Source organism: Rutilus rutilus (genome assembly GCF_951802725.1).
Source record: "Rutilus rutilus genome assembly, chromosome: 11".
In the NCBI taxonomy this organism is placed as follows: Eukaryota; Metazoa; Chordata; class Actinopteri; order Cypriniformes; family Leuciscidae; genus Rutilus; species Rutilus rutilus.
The window spans coordinates 4923412-4944819 of record NC_140216.1 but is presented as its reverse complement, the minus strand read 5'-3'; the positions used below and the strand labels follow the sequence as shown (position 1 = coordinate 4944819).

Genomic DNA, 21408 nt, shown 5'->3' with positions numbered 1-21408 from the left:
AATAAGACACCGCTGGGCTGACACAAATGTAACTCAATATAAATATGGATGGAAGCTTATTTCGGCCACAGAATTAATAAAAAAAATAAAATTCAAAAGGTAATTGCGACTTTTTATCTTACAATTCTGTCTTTTCCCACAGTTTACATTTCTTCTTAGAAATACAGTTACAATTGTGAGAAAAAGTCAGAATTGTGAAATAAAAAGTCGCAGTTACAGTATCTTTTTTTTTTAATTCAGTGATGGAAACGAGCATCCATAGAAAAAGGCTGTCATTTAAAAATAAATAACTTAAAACAAATAAGCTTAAAACAAGTAAATATGTGATAGAGAGGGAGAAGATGTATTGGAAAAGCATGTTCCTACACACATAACATTTTATGTATTTTAAGTAAAGAGCTTTTCACCTACACAACTTCTAATAAGTGTTATGATTTCGGCTGCATTTTTATTAATTAACCAAAAAATGTTTTTTTGTATATTGGTTATTTATAACCATTAATGAGAATTACAAACAGTTGATCATATGATCAGTGGTTGCTCATTTTCTCAAACAAGCGCATTCCTTTGCCTGCCATGACTGTCAGTCATTGCAAATCAATTCAACCTTACATAAAAGCTTTATAGAGTCCATTACACAACACATATGGCAGCCTGACAGTGCCTCCGCTGAGACCGCAGCCGGTTCTTGTCCCATATTCGGTCCCATCTAAGCATGACCATATGAGAAAACATTACTAAGTATTTGACTGCAGTCAAGCACCATCAAAAATGTTTCTTGTTCCATTAGTGTCCAACATGATGAAGATTACTTGAAACCATATAGAATAAAAAGATATTTCACCCAAGAATGAAAATTCTGTCATCATTTAGCTACTTACTCTCATGTCAATCCTAACCTGCATGACTATAGATATGCAGAGCACAAAAGAAGTTGAACGTTTGAACTGTGTCAGTGGCTTTCAAAACACCACATTGACTTTTAATGCATGGACAAAAAAGCACAGAGACATTTTTCAACATTATCTTCTTTTTTGTTCCACAGAATAAAGAAAGTCATACATGAGGGTAAGTAAATGATCATTTTTGGGTGAACTATCCCTTTAAGAGGCATGTCGCATTAGTGCCATTACCAAATCGTAATGTCTATTGTATTTGAATAAAATCAAAAATATACAGTTTAATATACAGTAGCACGGCAAGAACTTGATACTGCATGATGTCTAAACCTCAGCAACGGTGACAGTGAATCTTACAAACCTGTGACCTTCTCAGGAAAGCAATTAAGATTGTTCTGCGTATTCTATAACTTTAGCAAAGCAATCACGAAACGCCACTGACGGAAAGGCAGTGAATTGAGCAGACAGAACCATGTGATGCCAAACACTCCCATTACAAGGAGAAAAGGAGAAAGAAAGAGAGAGAGCTCCAAACCAACCATGCATTGCCTGCTGTCAACCTCTGCTTGCCTGTTGGCCAGCCTCCCGTGAACAGAGAGACACTCAGGAAAATAGAGAAAACCAAATAGGCTGCAAATGAGAACAGGCAGTGAAGACCACCAGAACGAAAATGAAGCAAGACTGCGTTAACCGAATTTAGCACATAACATTGGTGAAGATGAGAGTGAACAAAAATGGGTAAATGGCAGCAAAAAAAAAATCGTGTTAACATATTGTGAGGCTTAATTTAGAAACCATTTTGTTCCATTTTGATTTCTCTTCCTGTGATTAATCTGTGAGGACCTGCTTCTGAGATACTTAAATTCTCACGCTCAAAAGAAAAGAACGTTCCTCGCTCACACCCAAGTGCTTATGAAAACGAGTGCGATACAGTTCATGTGATATGCTTCATTTAAAAATACTCAAATCAATTCAGTTTAAACAAGCATGATAATTAATATCTGAGCGGGAAAAAAATGCCTTCCATTAAATGAACTTAATCATGATAAATAGGGCATGTGACATTACTCATGAATATTTATAATGTATTGTGAGAAAGACAAACACAAGAGACACTGATCAGCGTAGATCCTTACTTCAAATGTACAGTACAGTTCAAAAGTTTTTTTTTTTATATTGTTAATGTTATTACAATGTAAAATAAAATGTAATTTATTCATGTGGTGGCAAAGCTGAATTTGGAAACATGTCTTATTATCAATGTTAAAAAAATATATATGCTTAATATTTTGTGGAAATTGTGATACATTGTTTTCAGGAATCTTTGGAAAATAGAATTTTTTAAGTTTCTATTATATACATATATATTTATACTATTATGAAGATTTCTTTATACATTTTTTATTTAATAATAGACACCTTGTGTGACGTATGCATGACTTTACTGTCACTTTTAATCAATTTAATGCTTCTTTCCTGAATGAAAGTATTCATTTTTTTCTGAAAAAAAAAAAAAGACTGACCTCAAACTTTAGTGCATTAATTTGCACAATTCGTAGAAATGTTTCGCATTTAAAATGGCCCAAAAACATCCTTATCAGTCTAAATGCCTCTCTGTAGTGCACAGCTCTATCGCTGTATGGCACATGACTGTACTTTAGCTCCACCTACTGATACAGTACATCGCATCTCATGTGTAGACTGGCCAGAACAAGCATTGATGAACATAAGCCTACCTGTGTATTGCAAACGTGCCCAAATTAATTCAAAGTCTACCTGAGAGCAGCATTAAACCTTTTAAAGGGATAGTTCATTCATTTTGTCTTCATTACTCACCCTCATGTTGTTCCAAACCTGTATAAATTTCATTATTCTGTTGAACACAAAAGAAGCTATTTTGAAGAATGTTGGCAACCAGAGAGTTGATGGTAACCATTGACTTCCATAGTTTTTACTATAGAAGTCAATGGGTGCCGTCAACTGTCTGGTTACAGCATTCTTCAAAATATCTTCTTTTGTGTTCAGCAGAAGTAAGAAATTCATACAGATTGGGAACAACTTGAGGGTGAGTAAGCGATGACAAAAAAATTGGGAGAATTATATGCCTTTAAGGAGATTATTCAACAGATATCTGTAATAATATTAAGGAATATATTTACTCTTGAGCTAAATCATCAACTGACTACTTAATAAGACGAATATTATACATCCTACAAGAAGAGCGCATTAAAATGCATGTTTTGTATAACAATAATTCTCAATTGATGCTCATAACTGAATGCAAAATAAACATTAATTAGATAATGGGTTTAATTTTCAAGCTCTGCACTTTATGTTATTATAAAATATACTCCGCTTTCAAAGGGAAGAAGCTAAATTATATTCAGTTTCATCTCTTGCATAGTACTATAAAATCCATAATCTGTTTTAACAAGTTCAAACATTTGCTTATGCTTAGCCATGGTCAGTATATCAACTGTAAAAAAGCCTTCAATTATACAACAATGGATGTCATAGTCAGGTAGATTATTACTTTTCTTCGCTACAAAAGCCCATTCTGTGTCAAGTATCGGTTTTATGGTAGATTAACTTCTCATAATATTTGAAGCACTGCAGACATGGCCTAAATGACCGTCCCAAACACACTAATGAATAATGCATGAGCCATTAGCTGGATTAGGAGCATAGCTCAACAAGTGAATGTTCATGACCCCATGAACTGAGACTAGTCCTACATTAACATGCTTGTTTTCGCTCTCTATGGTGATTCACTGTCGTGTTTGCTTTCCTTGTTTTCATGTGTGAGATGAACTTGTCAGGCTGATCTGAAAGGAAACCCACAAGCATGCTTTAAAAGCAGTCGGTATCTAAAAATCGCTGTCCATATCTAGCTCTACGTCTCTGCTCTCAGCCTGACTCAAATAATGCATCCTGTACTATTTGATTACAGGTCAAAGCCTTATCTCTGCAAAGAAAAAATCATTGCTGCTTTGTCTTTCTGTGCTTTTTCTGATGTTTAACTTAAGCATGCATTGTAAAAAGATCATATGCATCACAACGCACACTTTCTTTAAAAGATCCCTAATGAAACTGTAAAAACAACATCTGCAATGGTTTGTTTCCTCATTTTTTTTTTAGCTTTCCCAGTAGCATCTCTTAATCCTATCAGTGGAATATACAGTGGCGAATCCAATTTAATCCTCCTACCATAAAGGAGACAGAAACCTAGAAGCTCTGCTTCCTGTATATGGTTTATATAATGAGCCAATGTTCTACACAAATGATGAAACGGTGTGGTTATCATATTCATAACCAAAGGAATTTTAACTAGACCAGTACACAGCATGGAACTGCAAAACACTGTCAGTTTATGAAGAATCCAGAGTGATATCAGTCACTATCAGACTGGATGCCTCATATTAAAAGTAGATTTATAAAATAGATCTTGCCATGCTGACATTTGCACTCTTACAATATAATTTCTAAGGTAACAGAAGAGCTCAACTCATGTTTTCAAACAGCTTTAAGATCAGCCAATACAGTCTTTCTTTAGTGACAGTAAGAAATTATGAATCTACATTTTTTTCCTGCAATTATTTATATTGGCAAACTGATCTGTCAGAAAGAAAAAACATTTTCTTTCCAATCTCCATATTTTTATTATTCAAATCATTAACAAATTTAAAAACTAAATCAAAGATAAATGTAAAGCACCAAATAGGCTATACGCAGAAATCATATCATGCAATGGGTTACAAATGGAATATATATATCTGCAGATAATTAGGCAATATGCGCCCATCATAATGAAATGTACATCTTACCTTTATGTGGATGAGAATGTAAATCCTGTGCGTACTTCACTTTTTCACACTGGGCTTCTTAAACTGAATTCCATCGTCTGGGACTAAAAATAAGTGATGCTGTTAATGCATCTGGTGTTTTTATCTCCGTCTGAGGAGAATATCCACTCGTTAAAAAGACGTGTAATCAGAAACGTCACTGTTTTACATATTTTTTTTATTTTTTTTACGAGCGAGACGTTGTTTCAGTTCAGAAGCTGGTAATCCAAGTGCATCTAACAGCCGCTCATCTCGAGCCGAGCATGTGGAGCGCGTGGGCTCCTCCTAGAATTACTGACAGCGGGCTTCAGCACGCTCAAACACACATTTAGGCTGTGTTTCAAAACCTAGTGAGCTGCCTTCATAGACAGCATTTTGACACCCATAGGCTATTCATCAAAGAATCTTGAAAAATTAAAATGCATGACGTGTGATGTATTAAAATACATGCATTCGTAATGTGCTGTCTATAGGAACCTCGTTTCGAAGCTATATTAGCGTAGGCTATAGTCAGGCAGTGTGAGAATATTTCGGGGGCTTTTCTGTTGAGGTGCCCAAACCATGTATTAGCCTACCTAAACAAAGCACTAAAGTTTTTTATATATTTGTGAAAGATAAAAAAAAAAAAAAAAAAAATACAATAACGTGATTCATATTAGCTTGCGAACTTGTGATTTGTCAGTGCAGTGTCTAAAACCGATCGTGATGGAAAACGCTCCAGTGCTGAACTGTTGCTATGGTCAGGCCATTTCCTGATTAGAACGCGACTTCTGTTCCATCTGTGGTTTCTGAAATGTAGTTAGTTGAAACAAATATAGCTTATAATTAGGTAAAAGAATAAATACCCTTAAAGGGATAGTTCACCCAAAAAATCTGTCAGTAATTACTCACCCTCATGTCGTTCCAAACCCGTAAGACTTTCATTCATCTCCGGAACACAAATGAAGATCTTTATGATGAAATCTGAGAGCTTGACAGCTATGCAACTACCACTGTGATGCTTCAAAAAGTTCATAAAGAGATTGTAAAACTAATCCATTTGAACTGAGCGGTTTAGTCCAAATTTTCTGAAGAGACACGGTCGCTTAATATGATCAACAGATTTAATTTAGGCTTTTATTCACATTTTAACATTGATCAGTGAACATAAATAGAAGCACACCCGAACCTGCTTGACGCACGAGAACAAACCTCATTGGTTCTTGTGGAAACTCAACGTACTGTGTTCTCAGCTTATGTATAGCAGCCCATAGGAGCATATGAGGCATCTGTGTTTATATATCTATGAGCATAGATGTATAATTTGGCTGCATTTGATATATCCCACAATTCTGTGCTTTCCATTCTGTGACAGTTGAGCTAAAAAAAATATATAAAAAAATAAAGATGGCATCTGAACGCTACCTCATGAGGTCCATTCACGTGCAAACACTACCTACAAAGTGTTTGCCTGAGAATGCAGCGAGGGAACAAGTCAGCTGCCTAAGTTTTCGGGACTCGAGTGTAGAGTGTATTTAATAGTTATAATTAGGCCTACCTCATCAGCGGTTTACTAAAACCTGCTGACTGACATTAGTCCTACTGGCCGTTAGCTACAGTGGTTCAACAATTGGCCAAATAAATCAGAGAGACGACGCGCAACAGTCAAATATGTCCATCTTCAAGTTGGCTATTACATATTAGAAAGCACAATAACAATGTGGATTGCAAGTAGCCAACATTAAATAAATATTTACATCTTGTTCATTGCCTATTGAATTATAAAAAAAAAAAAAAAATAATAATTATGTCTTAAATATGGATACACTTAAATATGGAACTAGAACTAGAAACTGGAACTAGAAAGACGGAACATATTTGGCCTGTTCTGACTTCACTTCACTGGTTGCCGGTCAGATACCGTGATACATTTAAGGTTCTATTGTGTATTCTAAGGGGTTAAATAGACAGGCTCCACAATACATTACAGATCTTCTCCACAGGAAATGTTCTAGGCCCTTAAGGTCTTCCAACAGGTTGATGTTGACTGTGCCAAGGTCTCGTTTGAAGTTAAAAGGTGATCGTGCCTTTTCTGTTGCTGCTCCATGCCTGTGGAATGATTTGCCGGGACACATTAGGCGGTCTTCCGATGTTGATAGTTTTAAAACCTCACTGAAATCATATTTTTTTTCTCTGACATTTGGATCAATGTAGTCTTATTAAATTTAGTTTTCTTGTCAGTTTATTTATTTTATAGTCTAATTTTTTATTTAGATTGTACAGCACTTTGGTCTGCAGTGGCTGATTTAAACGTGCTTTAGAAGTAAAAGTGCCTTGCCATGTGCAATAACAAAAGGGGGAAGTTGAAAGTTAATCATTTTAAAACATAAAAAATGTGAAAAATGTACATAGGTTATGAGAGAGTATACTTTAATAAAGGTGGTTTAAGACAAAAGGCTTGTTTATGATTTTGTTTGTGCAGGTTTATGATTTGCAGTTTTGTATTAGGTGATTAAATCATATTTTTTGTGTGTTTTGGGGGACACCCAAAACACTGAGCTTGCAAAGGAGGGAAATGTAGAATGTCTGAACTGCAATTAATTGTTTCCTTGAGTGGGGAGAATGGATTTGTTACAGAGAAAGTGCTCCCATATTCCAATTACAATGGAGGTTCATATGTGAAGTATTCCTGAACTAACACAAGCTTCAAGATGCAGCATGTTCACCAAAAGCAGAATGATACAGAAGTTGTGTTAATATACTTGAGATATGAAATGCAAAAAAATTTTTTATTATCAGGAAATAGTACACATTTAGCACGTGGTTATTTTGAAAAATGATTTAGTTTTTCCTGAAAAGATACCCTGCTGTATTAAAAACTGCTGTCTTTTCACTCTTTCCGCTATTTCATCACTACAGCTCCATCTGAGCACCTGCCAAATGTACTGCCAAATTCTCTGAAATGCCTTTGTGTTTATGGTAGAGAAATGAACATTCAATTCACGGGCAACAGCTCGGGTGGACATTCCTGCTGTCAGCATGCCAACTGCACGCTCCCTCAAAACTTGCGACATCTGTGGCATTGTGCTGTGTGATAAAACTGCACATTTTAGAGTGGCCTTTTATTGTGGCCAGCCTAAGGCACACCTGTGCAATAATCATGCATCTTGATATGCCACACCTGTGAGGTGGATGGATTATCTCGGCAAAGGAGAAGTGCTCACTAACACAGATTTAGACCGATTTGTGAACTATATTTGAGAGAAATAGGCCTTTTGTGTACATAGAAAAAGTCTTATATCTTTGAGTTCAGCTCATGAAAAATGGGGGCAAAAATGGGGGTTACGTTTATAATTTTGTTCAGTGGAATTTATGTTCAGTAAAAATATTTTTTTATTCTGCATACACTTTGGAACCATGACACATTTTCCTGAGAGGTGGAGATAAGTACTGTCTCAATAACATCTCTCATAAATGATGCTTATTAAAAAACATAATGACCATAATACATGTGGCAATCATCAGTTTTCGGTTTCTTGATTGTTTTGATCATTTCTTTTGAATGCTTGGTTTAGTTACATGTTTACAGGGAAATAATAATTCCCTTTGGTTTGTCTGCCATCTCTTCCTCACATGTTGCTCATACCATCTCTCACAGTCGTGAACTGAGAACGTTTAAAGGTTCTGCCTTAGTTCAAGGAGCTGGAAAATTGATGTCGAACTTTCAGTGTGCTGCGAGATTCAAAATGATGATAAAGGAAAGAATAAGCAGACAATTTGAGGGCAAAACCAATCCTGCTGTGATGTTCCTGAAGCTATAATGCTGATTTTCACAACCTTTTCATCCATACTATTAAAGCAAGACACCCCAGGTGAATAGGGTAAAAAAAGATTAACTAATATAGATCACCATACTCCTCTAGTTGATTGATTACATTAATAATTGCAAACATAGAACAAAAAATCTGACCATTGGATGAAGCCAGGTTCAAAATTCTTGTTTAATTTTTTTATATATTAAAGTCAAAGGTTTTTGATTGGAAAAATTGGAATAAAATGTTGTATAAAATCAGGCAAATTGTATATGAACAAACCCCTCTGTTTGGTGTATGTAAGTGCTGCTGAAGTGGAGATTTCTGAGCAGGAGAAAAAAAACTCATTTTGAGAAAACGAAAAGATATGAACTGTAATTGAAATCTACAGAGGCAAATAGATAAAGTGCTATAAAAGATACACACAGTGTTTTTTGGATGTTTTCTTTCCACAAGTCTGAAAAAACACTTTATGAAAAGCTAAAAATCAGTGTGTTTGCCTGTGTCTCGCCTCTAAGATTGGGTTAATCCTTATTGTGATAAATTCACAAAAGAATTTTTTTTTTTTTTTTTACAAACATTAGTTGAGCTATATACACTGTGCATTTTGTCTTTTGTTGACCGGTCTTCAAAGCGCGGCTTTATTTTATACATTTAATTTATGCCATAACAATGCAACACTGTGACTCTTACATGAACCGAACACTCTGTCTCCTTCTGATCCACCTCCTTTCCCATCTGTGCATAAATTCACACTCATACACACACACTCACACTCAGACAGGAAAAGATTTGATAAGCATGAAGCAGCATATTTATGACACATTAAAACTTTCAAAGGATGATATCTTTATGGCTCAGAAGATCTAAACGTGCCATATTCAGAAGCTTGAGATTAAATACTTTTTGTCTCTGAGAGAGGTGTACCGATCCACATATTTGGAATTATCTCCATGTCTTTGTGAACACAAAATTTGAAATAGCTTTTACTTTTTACTTTGAATATTCCTCTTCAAGTAAATTATTTTAGATTTCCAACTTTCTTTAGTGTGCAATGCTGCTGTTTGAGGATTTAAAAGGCCTGCAAAGCACAAAGTCAGTGCAAAGTGAGCTATTCTCTATATCAGTGTCACTGTTTCTGAACTCCCTGAAACGGGAAATTAATTCCCATAAGCAAAAAAGGGGCATGAGTTGCATTAGTACAGTGTGCGGTTATAAACATGCTGGAAGCGGTTGACCAATCACAACACAATGATCTAGCCGACCAATCAGAGCACATTGTGCTTTTCAGAAGGAGGGGCTTCATAGAGACTAAACAGAGTTTTACTGACATACTGGGAGGAGAGGAGCTGCAACAATGTCAAATACATGAAAAGTAGTGTGTTTTTTTAAAAATCAAGCATGAAAATCTAGTCTAGCCTTTGAAAAAGGGTATAATAGGTCCCCTTTAATCATAACAGTAATTTTCCCAGTTATAAATTGTTATCCTCTTCATTTGTTCACTTTCAGAAGAGATGCTTTCAGAAGAGTTCAGGCTGACCTCAGTTAAAGGTTAAACTCAGCAGGAAACACAAAGACAAGATGTCCTTATTTTTCCCTCACAGCAGTTATCAGAGCAGAACACCAGCCTGGTCATGCCTGAAAGAAAAGGCAGAGGAACTGAGGGCCATACATGTCTCTCACAGGAGGATGCAAGCAGGCCAGCGTCCAGTGAGTTATCATGAGATCACATCACACTTGTTCTTATAAGCAACTATGGTCCCCACTATACAATCATTCGGATTAGGATTGAGTATCTCTCTGCAGCACAAAAACATAGTGGCCCGAGTTGATGTACTGTATCACTGAGTGAGGTGGCAGCATATTACCAATCATTGTGTTATGGACCTTTCAGAGGAAGATAATGTGATGATCGTTGATGTCTATTATTTCATCTGATTCTAATCCATTTGGATGTGCTGTCATACACTCCACCCATGATATCATTCCTTTCTGGAGTCTTAAAAAAGAGAAATCAGAGTGTAGTCTCCATAACAAACCATTTGTGACAATTAGGCCGATTGCTCGTCATCACGTCTAATGCACGCTCAGGCAAACTTGGCATGTACGTTGCAATTTGTCACGATGCCACCTTCACTCCCTGAGGCACTGAGCAAATAAGATACAGGCTGTGTTGTGTTTGAAGAACCCTTACAACGATTATTTCTCTTCACTCCATGAACTGCTCATCAAGTATGGGAAATTATAGATAAAGATAGTCATTATCTTTTATGTTATCAATGGTGTGAAGTAATAGCATTGTCATATTTCAGTTCCTCTTCCCCGCCTGAGCATTGCAAATCTGAAATGTGTTTTTAACCGAATAAATATTTTTTAAAGAATCTGGTAACCCTTTACAATAGGGTTTCATTTGTTAACATTAGTTGTGTCATGACAACTTTCTAAATATTTGGCGTGGTAATGTACATGACTATTAAATATGTTTGGTCTTGGCTAAATAGATCTGCTACGCTGTTGCTGCTGTTGATTATTGCTGCTGCTGTTATTGCTGCTGCTTCTGCTCTTATTGCTGCTGCTGTTACTGCTACTGTTGTTATTGCTGCTGCTGCTGCTGTTATTGCTGCTTGCTGCTGTTGCTGCTACTGTTGTTATTGCTGCTGCTGTTACTGCTACTGTTGTTATTGCTGCTGCTGCTGCTGCTGTTATTGCTGCTTGCTGCTGTTGCTGCTACTGTTGTTATTGCTGCTGCTGCTGTTATTGCTGCTTGCTGCTGTTGCTGCTACTGTTGTTATTGCTGCTGCTGTTACTGCTACTGTTGTTATTGCTGCTGCTGCTGTTATTGCTGCTTGCTGCTGTTGCTGCTACTGTTGTTATTGCTGCTGCTGCTGTTATTGCTGCTTGCTGCTGTTGCTGCTACTGTTGTTATTGCTGCTGCTGCTGCTTCTGTTACTGTTACTGCTACTGTTGTTATTGCTGCTGCTGCTGCTGTTATTGCTGCTTGCTGCTGTTGCTGCTACTGTTGTTATTGCTGCTGCTGCTGCTTCTGTTACTGTTACTGCTACTGTTGTTATTGCTGCTGCTGCTGTTATTGCTGCTTGCTGCTGTTGCTGCTACTGTTGTTATTGCTGCTGCTGCTGTTGCTGCTACTGTTGTTATTGCTGCTGCTGCTGCTTCTGTTACTGTTACTGCTACTGTTGTTATTGCTGCTGCTGTTGCTGTTACTGTTGCTGCTGTTATTGCTGCTGCTGCTGCTATTGTTGCTGCTGCTGTTACTGCTACTGTTGTTATTGCTGCTGCTGCTGTTATTGCTGCTTGCTGCTGTTGCTGCTACTGTTGTTATTGCTGCTGCTGTTACTGCTACTGTTGTTATTGCTGCTGCTGCTGTTATTGCTGCTTGCTGCTGTTGCTGCTACTGTTGTTATTGCTGCTGCTGCTGTTATTGCTGCTTGCTGCTGTTGCTGCTACTGTTGTTATTGCTGCTGCTGCTGCTTCTGTTACTGTTACTGCTACTGTTGTTATTGCTGCTGCTGCTGTTATTGCTGCTTGCTGCTGTTGCTGCTACTGTTGTTATTGCTGCTGCTGCTGTTATTGCTGCTTGCTGCTGTTGCTGCTACTGTTGTTATTGCTGCTGCTGCTGCTTCTGTTACTGTTACTGCTACTGTTGTTATTGCTGCTGCTGTTGCTGTTACTGTTGCTGTTGCTGCTGTTATTGCTGCTGCTGCTGCTATTGTTGCTGCTGCTGTTACTGCTACTGTTGTTATTGCTGCTGCTGCTGTTATTGCTGTTACTGCTGCTGTTACTGCTACTGTTGTTATTGCTGCTGCTGCTGTTATTGCTGCTTGCTGCTGTTGCTGCTACTATTGTTATTGCTGCTGCTGCTGCTGTTACTGTTACTGCTACTGTTGTTATTGCTGCTGCTGTTGCTGTTACTGTTGCTGTTACTGCTGTTATTGCTGCTGCTGCTGCTGCTGCTATTGTTGCTGCTGCTGTTACTGCTACTGTTGTTATTGCTGCTGCTGCTGTTATTGCTGTTACTGCTGCTGTTACTGCTACTGTTGTTATTGCTGCTGCTGTTATTGCTGCTGCTATTGTTGCTGCTGCTGTTACTGCTACTGTTGTTATTGCTGCTGCTGCTGTTATTGCTGTTGCTGCTGCTGTTACTGCTACTGTTGTTATTGCTGCTGCTGCTGCTGTTATTGTTGCTGCCGCTGTTATTGCTGCTGCTGCTGTTATTGCTGCTGCTTATGCTCTCATTGCTGCTGCTGCTGCTGTTATTGTTGCTGCTGTTACTGCTACTGTTGTTATTGCTGCTGCTGCTGCTGTTATTGTTGCTGCTGCTGCTGTTATTGCTGCTGCTGTTATTGCTGCTGCTGCTGTTATTGCTGCTTATGCTCTTATTGCTGCTGCTGCTGCTGTTATTGCTGCTTATGCTCTTATTGCTGCTGCTGCTGCTGTTATTGTTGCTGCTGCTGCTGTTACTGCTACTGTTGTTATTGCTGCTGCTGTTATTGCTGTTGCTGCTGTTAATGCTGCTGCTGCTGCTGCTGCTGCTGCTGTTGCTGTTATTGTTGCTGCTGTTACTGCTACTGTTGTTATTGCTGCTGCTGTTATTGCTGCTTCTGTTGTTATTGCTGCTGCTGCTGTGATTGTAATAATCAACAGCTGTAGCAATAACAGTAGCAGCAACAATCAACAGCAGCAGCAATATCAGCAGCAGCAATAACAGCTACAGCAGCAAATTAACAGCACATAATTTGACACATTATTACTCTCATCTTTATTTTTAGCAGTATAAGAAAGCCTTAATATTTCAGGATATACATATTTAAGGGCATAAGTTCTTACTAAGATAAAAAGAAATATGTTGTTGCTTAATACAAATTATATGTTTGGGCCTCACCTAAAGAGAATTTGAAGTTTCAACAAACCAGTAACTTATGAGGTGTTCTGCATTATTAAACATTTGTAAATGGGTTTTGCAGTCTCTGTTGAAAAACTGTCACTTTTAATTTAAATGTGTCACTGCCGAGAAATGAAAGTTCCAGACTTGTGATTTACATAAAGCACACCTTTGGTGATTGACTGATTTGTGTATTTATTTCATGGCAGTATCCTGCCACCTCTCAGCAAACCTAAAATATATGACTTTATTAAGCCCCAAATTCAGTTGTGCTGCTGTGCAACCTGCTAAACCTGCTGAGAGCTAACAAATCTCTTTTTAGTATAAAACCATTAACCTTTGCAGACTTCACCACAGGACATGCAGACTCTGCAAAAGATGTAAGATTGTAATCCAACTCCCATATATGAGTGACATGAATTCACAATGAGTCTGTATTTCTGGAATAACAATTTCTGTATTTCTTGTTATTGGAAGAAAAGCTGCAGCTTATCAAAATGTATTCCAGATATATCATAATGCATTTATCATTGTAGTTTTAAGTAGAGTCTCTAAGGGAGGATGTTGTTTATTGAGATTTCTGTCCACCAGGTACATATTTAGATAATTTATAACTACAATGGCTTATTCAGGTTGGGAAAAACAACACTTTCTTAATGCAATGGAAAAGAACAATGAAATACCACCCTTTTCATGCCAACTTAAAATATTGAGCTGCAGAAATGCTTTTAAAAATTGAATCTGTGTGTCTTCAACAATGTAAAAAAAAAAGTGCATTAGTGTCACAGCATTATACTGCATGAATACAGAACTCCACCTTGTGGCTGTTTTAGACAACATTAATCTGAAGCCATTGACTGAGACTGACTAGTCTGTGGAACATTAAGTTACCAAATTTGTTCATGATAAATTCAGCTTTGCTTTATTGATCTTGACATGAAATTACATTTTCTGTGTGACAGATGCTTCAGGCCACATTATGTCGACCATTCACGGCCTAACAAGTTAATTACGTGATAGATAAACTAGGGGGCGCTATACTTTCAAATAAAACTTCACGTGGTAACCATTAAAGGGTTAGTTCACCCAAAAATGAAAATCCTGTCGTAATTTACTCACCCTCATGTTGTTCATGGTTATACATTACAATAATTACATAATTATTAATAAAGATAAAAAGAAACATGAATAGGCCTAAGTCATGTAGCCTAAACGTTCTTTTATTATTATTATTAAAAAATGTGTTTACATGAACTGAAACATTGCACAGCAGTTAAACACCTAGTGATGAAGGTCGAAATGGCCGGTGTTCCCTTCTGTGCCTCTGCTGCGTGATCGTGATTTAATGTGCTGAGTAACGCCATGTTCTCCACCGTGATATGGCTTCGAGATATGAAATTAAATTCTTCCGTCCAGCTGTTGTTATAAATTTACCTGTATATTTAGATTTTTGTTTTTCGCCAGAGCACCACCTGAGTCTCCCATTTCAATTTCCCGCGTCTTCCGGCGTAGATATAAACCGCGCAACTGGGTTGTCCAGGTTGAGGACACAAATGGGTTGAAATTTGTATTTGTCGATTGTGTGAGTAGTATGATGCGTTTTTTATACAAGATCTGGCAACTGGACAACCTTGGAATAATACATCGATGTTATATATTGATGGGCCATACAAATTGCTACGGGAGTTTCCTCAGGGAAATAACAAAAAGGGAGTGGGGCGGGAGATTGGTGTGAAACACGGGAGATTCCCGGGGAAAACGGGAGTGTGTTGTTCCAAACCTGTATGAGGTTCTTTCTTCTGCTGAACACAAAAGAAAATATATATTTTTAAATGTTGGTAACCAAGTAACCAGTAGCCTACTTTAACAATAATGTAAATTTTGGGATTTTGGAAATTAAAATGGATGTACAGGTGATTATGATTAATATGTGAGTGATTATGTGTTAGGCTATTTATGGTAATATTCTTCATGTGACAGATCAAACAACAACATGAATTGAGAGAAATTATTGATGCAGATGAAAGACTTTATTCGGGATTTATATAAAATGCCGTTACAAAGGCATGAGACACAACACAATTTGAATTCAATTTAGTATAAAATGTAGGTTAACATTATATATAAATTAATATAAAACACCCAGTTCAAACACGTGTAATTAAAAAAAAAGGTGTCATTTCTCGAAATTTTGCACAAAAAACAACCTGCTATTTTTAACCCAACAGACTCTTTTCGTTTATCATGCTTGCTCTTGTCAGTTTAGATGTCACTATAGCTTTCTGAAATGACTGTCATGTTAGACTTAGATGATCCTTGATAAAACTTCAGCATATTAAATAATGTTTCTAAGTAATCATTGCCAGTTTTATTACTTAAACAGTGTTAGACTTATTATTGTATTTAATAATACAAATAATAAAAAAAAAGTTGAATTCTTATATAATATATACAGGCATAAAAAATACATGAGAATATTAAACAAACCTTCATTTTAAAAACAATCAACATCATGTACACAGAGTGAGCTGTGCATCCAATACTGTAAAATCAGTGCAATCATCTTTGTCAGTAAAACAGTGAGTGACTTAATGAACAATTATTTGACCGACGTCACCCTTGGTGGCTGAGCCTTTACTCGTCTTAGGTACTGTTTAGAAACTCTTATTGACTTCTTTGAGGTTTTCCAACCTTTGCTCCCTGAGAACAACAAAACACATGGTTAGACCAGACATTGAAAATAATGCTGTCCTATTGTCTTGATAATGACTTTCTCAAACACAAAGCGATCAAACATACCATTTTTAACACAAACATCCATGCAGCTTTGTTTGGAGATGAAGTTATTGTTGCTTCCTCCGCATCCCGTATATATGAACTCCTCGCATGTTTTTGTAGCAGAGTTGTAGTAATACCTTTCAATGGAAGCTAAGCACTTTCCTTTATCCACAATATCCTGGCAAATCACAGGGATCGCTGAAAAAAATTAAACACAACAGAAATGTTTAACTTTAGATCTTTGCATTTTCTAGGGACCTCAAAAAGTGTTCTAGGTGGAGCCGGAGTACATTAATAAATAAGCCAGGCAAGAGACTGGAAACCATTTAGACATGAAGGCCATTAAACAAGCTTGTTGTGCTGATGATTTGAAAAGACGAGAACACAAATGTCTTAATGTGTTCCAATGAAGGGTCCCTACAAGTCCCTTAATGTTCTGTTCTATGTTCCGCTCATCAGTTTTATGAATGCCATTGACATTTCCTCACCAAAACATTATCAAGGTCCAATGCTTTATTGCTGGTTTTATTTTGAAGATGGCAAAGCACTTTCCCACCCTTTTTGCCTTTAAATACATTTTTTATTCTGCATTTTAATTATTTGATTTGATTGCAAATGCTTCAATAAAACTTTTTTACATCTACATCTACAGTGTTTCTACTTACTTTTAGGAGGTTTGCAATATTCCAGACATTCCTGAAAGTTTTCAAACATGTTTTCATTGCCTTGGCAACCACCATAAGAGAAGGGTTCACACTGCATGGAGGTCATATTGAAGAAATAACGCTTGAAGATGCCTCGGCAGGGCCCCTCTTTCTTTGGAAAACGACAGATCTGGGGTATTTCTGTGGTGTGCAAAAACAAAACACGTTTTAGTGAGCATTTCACATCAGAAGTGAGCTTATGATCGTTTTAAACCATAACTGCCCTCAGAACTCTCATTAAAAAATCCCATTTAAGATCCCTTACGAAAAATAAGTGTACTTAAAGCTGCAGTCTGTAACTTTTTTTGTGTTCAAAATTGACAAAATGTATATAATAAGCGAGTACATCATGAATACATTTTCCAAACAATTGTTTTGCCTTATCCTGAATCACTACGGTACACCTATCTTAAGTGTTTATATTCAGACTATTTTAGACTGGTTCTTAGCCCAGTTCCAGCATGACTCGTCATAGACATAAACAGAGAGAAGTAGGTCCGGCTACAATGTTCTTCCACAAGACGCATGCAGTTCTGCTTATTAACCGAGCGCCAAAAGTTACAGACTGCAGCTTTAAGTTCAAGTATATTTTGAAGTATACTTCATGTATAAGTATACTAATATCAATGTACTAGATGCATACTTGTAAATGTACTGTTTTTAATACTACTTGGGACTAAATTGGCCCACTTTTCAGCATATAAAAGTATACCTATAAGTATACTTTAAGTGTAACGGTAGTAAACTTTGAGTACACAACTAGTTTACAACTAAGTTTTTTCGTTCATACTGCAACTATACTACAAGTGAACTTAAAGGTATACTGATAGTTTACTAGTCAAATACTTGTAGCACACTTTTTAGTTTATAAAAGTACACTTTGAAGTGTACTCTCTACTAGTTTAGTAGTTTATACTGCAAGTATGCTTGTAAGTGTTCTTGAAGTGAACACAACATCATACTTTTGTTTACAATTTATATATTATTTTTGCACTTTAATTTAAAAGTTTCAAACTATTTTCCAAAACTATGTTTCCAGTTTGCATACAACAAAATATTTTTATAACATTTTTTAACAAAATATTCTGGGGGCCATGAAACCTTTGTGAAAATGATCAAAAACACTGGCGGTGGCTGGCAACTTTTTTTTTTTTAAAGCTGGCGGTGAAAGAGTTAATAGGCCACTATACTCAATCAAAAGAGTAAACACAACTACAAACCAAGTATACTTAGAATACTTAATTATACTTTTAAGTATATCTCGATCAAATTGAAAGTAGGCTATAGGCCAAACAGGCTACTTAGACTTTTCTATCAGTATAAGTCAAACTATAGCCTACTTAAGTGCAATTTTAAGTATACTTCTGATAAAAGTACATAAAGTATATTCTTGAAAAGAACATAAAAAGTAGACAAAGTCAAAGTATACCTTCTTATTTTTAGTTTAAAAGAAGTAAATAGCACACTTGAATAAACTTCTTTTTCGTAAGGGATGCCATGTGTAGGCTATTGTTTACAGAGCATTTACGTATATTTATAATAAAACGTACTTGGAATCCTGAAGCAAGTTTTCTGACATTCCACAAATGACTTGAAGTTGTTTGCGTTTCCTCCACAACCGCTATAGCTGAAGTCCTCACACTTTTGGGTGATTGTATTGTAGTAATAGCGCTGGATGTCGTCATTGCACGTTCCTTCTTCAACTTGCAACAGACAAACTTCTGTGAGGGAATAAATAACGCGGTAAAAATTTTATAAACCTCAAGCTCAAATTCACTTGCAACTTTTAAGTGTCACGTTTCAACAACAGAATGCCTCTGTTTCGCCACTTTACTAGCCATTAAAAGAGCACAATGTTACATTTACCTTTGGGTTGTAGTCCGACGGCGCTTTGCAGCAGAACAACAATAAGCAAAAGACCTCCAAGCAAATCACACACCATTGTGAGAGATTATGGATTCTAAGGTCGAGTGTATAGTCTGATATACTAACTGCTATGTTACTCGCCTGATACGTTACTAACTTGACTTCTCCCAATCGTTGCCTTATAAATGGAGAATTTGTCAGGGGGGAATTGGAAGGGCGGGCTAAACAGTCATTTCCATGACAATTCCACAATCTCCACACAGTATTAGAGATACGTCTATTCCCGAAGTAGGAAATAAATAATGACGTGTTTCATTACGTGTTTCATTACCATAAAATTATAACAAAGCCAAACTTACTACTACTAACTACTACTATAACTATTCTACTATAATATTAATAACATGTCTATAATATAGTAAACATATATTTTTATTATATGTTTACTATATTAATAACATGTCTATAATATAGTAAACATATAATAAAAATAGAATGTATAATAATTATAATTAGGCTACTATAGAATAATAATAAATAATATTGGAATAATCACATTTATATTATTATTAACAATATAACAATGAAAACCCCTTTTCATTCACGTGTGACTAGGAAAAACACATAGGAAATATTTTAAGAGAATGCATTTGTCATATCTTTGATGATAATGAATGATCTAATGTGACAGGTTAGGGGTAAACATGGATTAGCACGCTTATCAAAGTAGCATGTAATACTTTCTATGTCCCCTTGACCTATATTGCAATCCGAAGGTCATTAGAAACCCTTTATATCAATTTCACTATGTTTGGGATGTAATTCATTTGTTAAGTAAATATGTATTACTTCTGTGTGTATGGTAATCCACAAGAACACCTGACCACAAATTTGGAGAAGAAGACTATGGAAAGATAAAATATAATGTGCTTGTTTTAATGAGATTAAGAGATTACAATGTTTATGCAGATTACTTTATAAACCGGATTGAGGGAGAGGTGCGGAATCTCTTTCCATTTTCAGGGGTGGAGGAGACCTCATCGTAAGCGGCAGTAAGTTTGGTCATCTGCAATTTTTTTAATAATTGCAAATCTCAATTCATAAATACCCTACCACTTGTGATGTAATTGTCTGATTTGATTTCTCACAGACAATGCCGGTCATAAATATAGACGAACTTACAGACCTGGATAAGGCTAAAATGGAAGTAACCCAGCTCAAAACTGAGGTGAAGCTGGAAAGGGAGAAGGTAAGCGTTCAAATCTACTCATGGTCAGATTACACAAAATGGACTACATCAAAGTTGGATGGCTTTCTAAAGCGTGTATAGGCATTGTTGGTATGCTCTTTTTTGTTTGATTGTCACTTCAATCACTTTTTTTCTGTCAGACCTCCAAATGCTGTGAAGAGATTACGGAGTACATTCAGAGCGGAGCAGAGGAGGATCCTTTGGTCAAAGGCATTCCAGAGGAGAAGAACCCATTCAAGGAGAAAGGTGGATGTGTCATTTGCTAATGTGGACAGAGAGAAGCCCCGACTTTTGCAGTTTAGTGTTCAATGCAGCCCATGGACACCTGCTAAAATTTAATCATAGCTGGAATCCACTCTGCTCCCCGAAAAAGGACAATCACAAACATGGATAGATGTTCGAATAACTCTAAATGGCTCTTTCTCCCTTCTAAATGAGTCCTCAGGATCTGGACCCTCATATGTTGTGTATTCATCTTTGAAGTGATGTAATAAATCTGACTACCATTGTGCACTGATCACCAGAGACTTGCTTGATGGACTAATACATGAATTTCTTTCTTCTGTTTAACAAAAACTGGGTGAAAGTGAATTTTTGAGCTTGTAATTAACATGATAAATCAAGGCTTAATCGGTGGAATAATTTAGCTATTCAATAAAACCAAAGTTACATGGCAAAAGGCCACTACAGTTTCTGACTGAAATTTTTGTCACCTGAACATCCCCATGAGCCATTATGAGTTTGGTTTAAAGTGTACAGTATTATAAACGGTATTTTACAGAAAACGTTACATCAAGTCTTTGCCATAATAAGAAAGGCTACACTTGTTAATTACAAAATGTGGTAATTTTTGTAGTATAGTCAACTTTAGACATTCTACTAACTGTAAGTAACTTTGCAACTAGCAGTCATTAGAGTATTAGTAGACCTAATATTTGCTAACACTTTATTTTGAGGCTCCCCAACAGACATTCTGACTGTAAGTAACTTTCTAATTACAGAACACGTCAACTTAGGCTATTCTACTAACCCTAACCCTAACCTAACAGTCTATTAATACTCTAATGAGATTTAGTTGACACATAGGCAAAGTTACTTGGAGTGAATTTAGGTTGATATTGAGACACTTGTGCCATTGAAATGACTGGGAAGTGTCCAAATCAACCTGAATTCACCCCTATAGTTAGTAGAATGTCTAATGTAATGTGGATTATCGAAATAAACTGGTAATCATAGATGTAACTGACAAAATACCATAATAATAAACGGTATTATATAATGGTATAGCTAATAGGCTACCATTTAGTAAATATGGATCTTCTGCAAATATTGTTTCAGAAATATTCTTACTTTTGGCTGATACCCATTTATCACAGTAT

The 21408-nt window shown here is 36.4% G+C and overlaps 3 protein-coding genes across 3 annotated transcripts in view; 1 reads left to right on the top strand and 2 right to left on the bottom strand.

The window, feature by feature from the left end:
* The window catches only part of calcr (calcitonin receptor), a 52019-nt gene extending 47040 nt beyond the window's left edge, over positions 1 to 4979 (bottom strand). The window contains exon 1 of the mRNA XM_084422603.1: positions 4724 to 4979. The gene's annotated coding sequence lies outside the window, so the exon portion shown is untranslated. The remainder of the gene's footprint in view (positions 1 to 4723) is intronic.
* Positions 4980 to 15447: 10468 nt separating this feature from the next.
* Positions 15448 to 18979, bottom strand: tfpi2 (tissue factor pathway inhibitor 2). The gene is made up of 5 exons (XM_084422604.1): positions 18781 to 18979; positions 18465 to 18635; positions 16876 to 17055; positions 16232 to 16408; positions 15448 to 16132 (listed from the first exon to the last, which is right to left on the bottom strand). The coding sequence occupies exons 1-5, from the start codon at positions 18854 to 18856 to the stop codon at positions 16032 to 16034; spliced, it is 705 nt and encodes a 234-aa protein (XP_084278730.1). The 5' UTR covers positions 18857 to 18979; the 3' UTR covers positions 15448 to 16031.
* Positions 18980 to 19545: 566 nt separating this feature from the next.
* gngt1 (guanine nucleotide binding protein (G protein), gamma transducing activity polypeptide 1) lies at positions 19546 to 21299 on the top strand. The gene is made up of 3 exons (XM_084422757.1): positions 19546 to 19832; positions 19931 to 20029; positions 20170 to 21299. Exons 2-3 carry the CDS (start codon positions 19934 to 19936, stop codon positions 20293 to 20295), a joined length of 222 nt encoding a protein of 73 aa, XP_084278883.1. The 5' UTR covers positions 19546 to 19832; positions 19931 to 19933; the 3' UTR covers positions 20296 to 21299.
* Positions 21300 to 21408: the final 109 nt, after the last annotated feature.

What these genes read in the sequence shown, in the direction of transcription:
- tfpi2 (XM_084422604.1), bottom strand. Translation starts at nt 18,856, where the DNA reads ATGGTGTGTGATTTGCTTGGAGGTCTTTTGCTTATTGTTGTTCTGCTG. An exon ending in ATATTGCAAACCTCCTAAAA is followed by an intron (nt 16,409 to 16,875) that starts GTAAGTAGAAAC and finishes AATTTTTTTCAG; the next exon opens with CGATCCCTGTGATTTGCCAG. An exon ending in GGATGTTTGTGTTAAAAATG is followed by an intron (nt 16,133 to 16,231) that starts GTATGTTTGATC and finishes TGTTGTTCTCAG; the next exon opens with GGAGCAAAGGTTGGAAAACC.
- gngt1 (XM_084422757.1), top strand. Translation starts at nt 19,934, where the DNA reads ATGCCGGTCATAAATATAGACGAACTTACAGACCTGGATAAGGCTAAA. An exon ending in TGAAGCTGGAAAGGGAGAAG is followed by an intron (nt 20,030 to 20,169) that starts GTAAGCGTTCAA and finishes TTTTTCTGTCAG; the next exon opens with ACCTCCAAATGCTGTGAAGA.